A 6,000-nucleotide genomic window follows, 5' to 3' on the forward strand; every position below is an offset into this window, starting at 1 on the left:
CACTGTAGAAAAATCAAGGAAAGAAAGATGGTTTGTTGAACTGCAGCTTAAAGATCTGGGTTCTAATTCTGGTTATTCTCTGACTAGCTCTATGATCTTGAGTGTGTAACTTCATATGTCTGAACCTCAGCTATCTGAGCTATTAGGTGGTGGCATTAATTCTAATGTTGCCTACCTTCACAGGATTGTGGAAGGATCCTTTGAGATATGAGATGTGAACACCTTTTGTAAGCTGCTACAGTGCCAGAAAGAATCTGTTGTTATGATTGCTCTTACCAGCTTAACACATCTTTAGGAAAATATATATATTTGAAGATATTTTAGCACCTGTTCTTATTATCCTTTCTTCAGGATGTACTGAGTTTAAGCCTTTAAAATTAGAAAGCTTGTTTGAAAATGGTGCTGAATTAATGAGCAACAGTATGCTGTTTGGTAAAAGATTTAGTTGATCAGCACCCACGAAGATTTAGGGCCTGGGCTTCAAAGCATTCTCTTTATTCTTCAGTTTGAAATATTGTAATAGCAAGAAATAGGTGGGCTTTACCAAGGTAGTTTTTAATTTCATGCTCCCAGGTGTTACATATAGATCCAGAGGAAAATCAGAAGAATATTAGCATTTTTCAAAGCTCATTTGCCCTTCCTGCCACTAGTGGATAACTGTATCAGGCAGAGGTTATCACAGCAGAGGCCGTTTTTGTCATTATTCTTTGTCATTCTCCTGCTGTTTTGTCCATTCCTCTCTCTTTTCTTGGGAACATGCTGCTTTGGAGAAGAGAAGGTCAACTCTCTGGGCAGATAAGATTCCCGGCCCGGGCTTCCCTGGTGGCGCAGTGGTTGAGAGTCCGCCTGCCAATGCAGGGGACACGGGTTCGAGCCCTGGTCTGGGAAGATCCCACATGCCGCGGAGCAACTAGGCCCGTGAGCCACAACTACTGAGCCTGCGCGTCTGGAGCCTGTGCTCCGCAACAAGAGAGGCCGCGACAGTGAGAGGCCCGCGCACCACGATGAAGAGTGGCCCCCGCTCGCCGCAACTAGAGAAAGCCCTCGGACAGAAACGAAGACCCAACACAGCCAAAAATAAATAAATAAAATTAAAAAAAAAAAAAAAAAAAGATTCCCGGCCCATTTCCCCCCTTCTTTGCTATTTTTCCATTTAGCTACATAGAGCTAGAATATATTTGAGAGGTTGTGTGTGAAAATTTGAGGACATAGTGTTGGTTGTAATAGTTTAAGACCATATTAAGAATGTATTTGAGGTACTGACCCCCATTCCCCACCCCCAGCTCTTTAATGCTCCCTGTGTTCATGTTCTTGTGTGTTTGTGTTTGCCATATTTGCTGGTTGAATTAATTGTAATGATTTTGATCCAGGGAAAAGACCCATCAACAAATTGGATTCTTCTGATCCCTTTAAACTGAATGATCCATTTCAGCCTTTCCCAGGCAATGATAGCCCCAAAGAAAAAGATCCTGATATGTTTTGTGATCCATTCACTTCTTCTTCTTCTACTACTACCACTACCAGTAAAGAGGCTGACCCAAGCAATTTTGCTAACTTCAGTGCTGTAAGTACTGTGAATGGGCTGTTTGGGGGAAAATCTTTCCATTTACAGTTTAAAGAGTTTTCAAAGATTATTTTGGAGTCTGCCAAATTTGCATTATTTCAACTAAATTTACCAATATGTTAAAAATGATCTTTATTCTTCCCTCAACCAAAAAATCTCTGTTTGATTCTGTTTGCTGGTTCTAAAAGTATTTCATTGCTCAAATGATTTTTGTAGTCTTAATTCTTGGGTTATATACCAGTTGTTTTGCAAAACCCTTCTCTTGATCTTGGTAAACAATATAAATAAAATTCTGACAGTTATTATTTTGCAAATTGTTATGGATGATGGGCCATTAGAGAGTCATTTGCTGTCTGCCCTCTGGATGAATAATGCCAATAATGAGTTTGTGTATTTGTAACTGTGTTTGTGTGTTTGTGTATAAAGCCTTGATGATTTCTGGAGACCAGTCAACAATTATGAGAGGATAGGTCCAGGAATTCTTTGAATTGAAAATAAAACTCTGGTTTCATATAATAGTGTTCCTAAAAAGTAAATGTTGGTTTTATTAAATAAATATGATTGTTAAGAGCTAAACAATCTTTAATTATTTGGGGGGCTCTAATTCACTAGCATTCCATATTTACTCTGCATCCTCCCAGAGCTGACTAACATAGGCAGGCCAGTAAAGACAATAGAAGAGTTCTGTGACAAGACCATAGGCAGGGTCTATAAGATCACAGAAATGGGGCAACCAACTTGAAGTGTCACTCTGGAGGGACGGACATTAAGCAATGACATGTATTCCATCATTATTTAGATAAAAACAAGGTTTTTTTTTTTTTTTTTTTTAATTCTTAGAGTAACTAACAGTGTTTCATTTTCCCAGATGTTTTTTCAGGTAAAATGACCTTCATTATCGCTATTTTATAACAAAGCAATTTTCCTCTACTTAATACCTTAAGCACTTGAGATGATTTTAGAAATAAGAGATCTAGTGGCCAGGTGACTCTGACCACAATCTGCCTAATGTCTCCCTCAGTGTAGCATTGGGTCCCTCAACCCGTCACTTTATCCCTGCAGCCATTTCTAGTTAGAAAGGAGGTAGGCAGGAATCTGTATGCAACTAAGGCAGACAGAATTAGTCTCAGCTACCCAGCTTTTGACTCTGTACTCTTTAAGTTTCAGTGGCTTCCTCTGAATGTAAAGGAGCAGAATAGGAATCAGTATTTTGAATACTGGAAAACAGAGAGTGTCAGAATTATACTGCCTGGAATTTGAGTTGTTTCAAGCAGAGAATCCAGAATTGCTCTTCTTAGTATAATCCTCTTAATATAAAATAACCTTCTGGCAGTTTGTGGCATTTAATATCTTAAATATGATTTCAGCAAGTCAAAACCTGGTTGGAATGAGTCTTGAACAATAGCTAAGGCATTTTGCTTATTTCATATTCCAGAATCTCAGTATAGTATAATATTAAGCAGCTCATAATAAAAATGTCTTCTTTTTTTAATTATGAAAGATTTGTTAAGTATTATAAGTTTCAAAGGCCCTCTAATTCCCTAGGGGAACAGCTACCATTTTCAAAAAGCCTGACAGTTTCTTTCACTTCATCCTATTATGGTATTCATCCTGTTATGGTATTCCTCTTATGACAGGACTTGAAACCGGGTAGAATTTTTTTATTTAGTATCTGCCACGGTTGCTCTTTCAGGTGGATAAGTGTATTTCCTTGACTTAATAATTACCAGCATTAAGGTTTTATTTAGACTAGGTCAAAAAGTTCTCAATGTCTACTGAATTCTTTATAATGCATTAAAAAAATTGATCAGGTTCACATCTTATTTAGTATATCCAGTACTCTTATTTTATGTTTAACAAAATTTATGTATGTATAGATATTCTTTGCTTCATAATTTTTCTGTACCTGAAGGGCTAGGATAAGGTAGGAAATCACCAGTGGGATTAAGTTGAAAATGATTTATCATGTGAGGATACTCACTGAAGTTGAAGTAGTAAATGTTTCACATTAGATAAAAATGCTAGCCCTCTCCTGTTTTTAAATCTCCTGATTCACCTTAAGAATTTCCACTTTTTAAAAAAATGATGTTTAATGTTCAGTTTTATAGACTATCTGTAGACTGCATTAATTTTTAAGATTAAATCATATTTTAATAACTGATTAAATGTGTTTTCAGAAAAAAAATTAACAATTAACAGGACTATTTACAGAGTCCTTCAGAAGGTGAAACAAATAGTTAAATATCATTTCGTAAAAGTTCTTTTTCCTTCTTGTGTTTGTTCTGCTCATGAATTTATTCGTTTGTTCATTTGTCTTTTAAATGGCAGTATCCCTCTGAAGAAGATATGATTGAGTGGGCCAAGAGGGAAAGTGAGAAAGAGGAAGAGCAGAGGCTTGCCCGACTGAATCAGCAAGAGCAAGAAGACTTAGAACTGGCTATTGCACTCAGCAAATCTGAAATATCAGAAGCATGAAGAATTTTCCTGTTCTTTGTCAATCACACAATACTCTTCTTCCTGAATACTGAAGCTATTTACAGTGTGTATCAAAACTACCTATGAGCATGGGAATACAAAAGGTTTGAGATTCCTGTAAATGTGACAAAAGTTTTTGTTTTTTTTAAACTCCATTTCAGATTTGTCCTTTTTTTCCCCCTGTAAAAGCGGTAACCCAGATAACTTCACCTAGGCCCCCGTTCTGGTGTGCATTTAGTGTGAGCTTTTGCCTGCCTGTGCTACTTTTACTTGGAAAGCTAGAGCACCCAAGCTTCTGCCTTCTGGAATATAGAGAAATAGTTTCATCCCTTTGCTACCCTTGTTCTGTAGTTACTCTGATGATAGCCAGTGGGGTTCTTAAAGTTGGCAGTATTCTCCCCTAATTTAAATGGTTGAAAGAGGGGAAGGGAAAGAACATCCTATTTCTTTTATGACAGAGCAAGTTGGCTAGTTTAAAGTACATGTTTGTATTTCCTTATAATCAAAATACTGTTCAATTTGTTTTTTATAGACAAGAAAAAATATTTTGCATAAATTGACTCCACTATCGAAAAAGGGATGCTTTAGATTGAACCATTATAGCTTCAGACTCAATCTTTTCCTAAATAAAAACTTTAAAGCCTCATGTGTGAAATATATTTAAAATTTTCTTCTCTGGACTTAGGGAATTTTAGATAAACACATACCTCTCCATAATTTTAAGCACTAGAGGGTGGAGAAAAATTACCACTTAAAAATATACCCATCAATATAAGGTAAGCAAAAATCTTAACCTGGCAGCCATTCTGCCACTGCCATGGCACTGTCCTCTTTAGTTCATGGTAGGTTTATTTTTCTACTTTTGCAGAAGAAACTTTAGCAGGCTAGAACTGGAAGGTACTTTAACTTTTTGTATACATATATATATATTTTTTCTTTAATGAAGGTTCAGTTACTTGAAATGTAAAAACATTCACTGAATACAACTGAAAAAAGTGACATGTATTAAATCATATTATTCCTTTTTGTCCATTTTTGTGGATTAAAATAGTTTATTCTCTTTGTGTTTTTCACCTACAAAATTGGCAGGCTAGCAAAAAAATTTTGTGTTTTTTAATTGGGAGAGAAGAGACCTGCCAAATTATCGAAGCTCTTTATGTGTTAAAAGCCTATCTCCTGTAAAATTGACCTAGCAGACAAGCTGAATTTAAAATGGACTGTGAAGTAGGCTGTAAATTGTAATCTTATTTTTTTTTAACATGAGTCAGTGATTTAGATAATGTATTGAAAACCAAGATAAAGGAAAATGCACCTAAAAACTAATTAAATATCTCTGTGGTTACCAAGTCAAGGTGGTATTGATCTGTGTTAATCAGAGTAACTTGTTGCCTAGCCTATGAATAAATTCCAAAATATCCAGTTTATTTCATCTTGAAATGGTGCTTTTTTTCTCTCCACACACAATTGAATTGCTGCAGTTTAAAACAAATTTGAACCACTTTCTTGCACTGTTAGCTTTTTTCTACTTTTATAGATTAAAACATTTCAGCATAAAAGTCATACATATGAAGCAAGGGCTGAATCATAATCACAAGGGTTTAATTTTGATAAACTAATCCAGTTATAAGGATATACTGCAAAAGTTGATTGAGAAAGTAATATTGGGAGTTGTGAATGGTAGTGAGTTTTGGGTTTTTTTCTTCCCCTTAACACTTTAGGAAAAAGGTAAGTAGACTTGAACAACCTTCTTTTGCACTGGGAAAATGAACAGATGTTTGAAATGGTTTTAAAATATTTTTTTTAATTAAAAGAACACTCTGGAAAGTACTAAATATCTGTAACTTATAAACACCAACTTTCGATGTAATAAGTATACCTTAATCTTATGTGTGTTTAACTGGATTACATAGATTCTTTTATTAAAATATGTATACTCAGTGGACCAATATAATATATTAAAG

At 35.4% G+C, this 6,000-nt stretch overlaps 1 protein-coding gene across 3 annotated transcripts in view; it reads left to right on the forward strand.

The window, feature by feature from the left end:
• The window catches only part of EPS15 (epidermal growth factor receptor pathway substrate 15), a 162,216-nt gene extending 156,753 nt beyond the window's left edge, over positions 1–5,463 (forward strand). For all 3 annotated transcript variants that reach the window (XM_033435540.2, XM_004273868.4, XM_033435541.2), the window contains 2 exons: positions 1,371–1,564; positions 3,893–5,463. In XM_033435540.2, coding sequence (XP_033291431.1) covers positions 1,371–1,564; positions 3,893–4,039 — 341 coding nt within the window. In that variant the 3' untranslated portion in view covers positions 4,040–5,463. The remainder of the gene's footprint in view (positions 1–1,370; positions 1,565–3,892) is intronic.
• Positions 5,464–6,000: the final 537 nt, after the last annotated feature.

Source organism: Orcinus orca, chromosome 1 (assembly GCF_937001465.1).
Source record: "Orcinus orca chromosome 1, mOrcOrc1.1, whole genome shotgun sequence".
NCBI lineage: Eukaryota > Metazoa > Chordata > Mammalia > Artiodactyla > Delphinidae > Orcinus > Orcinus orca.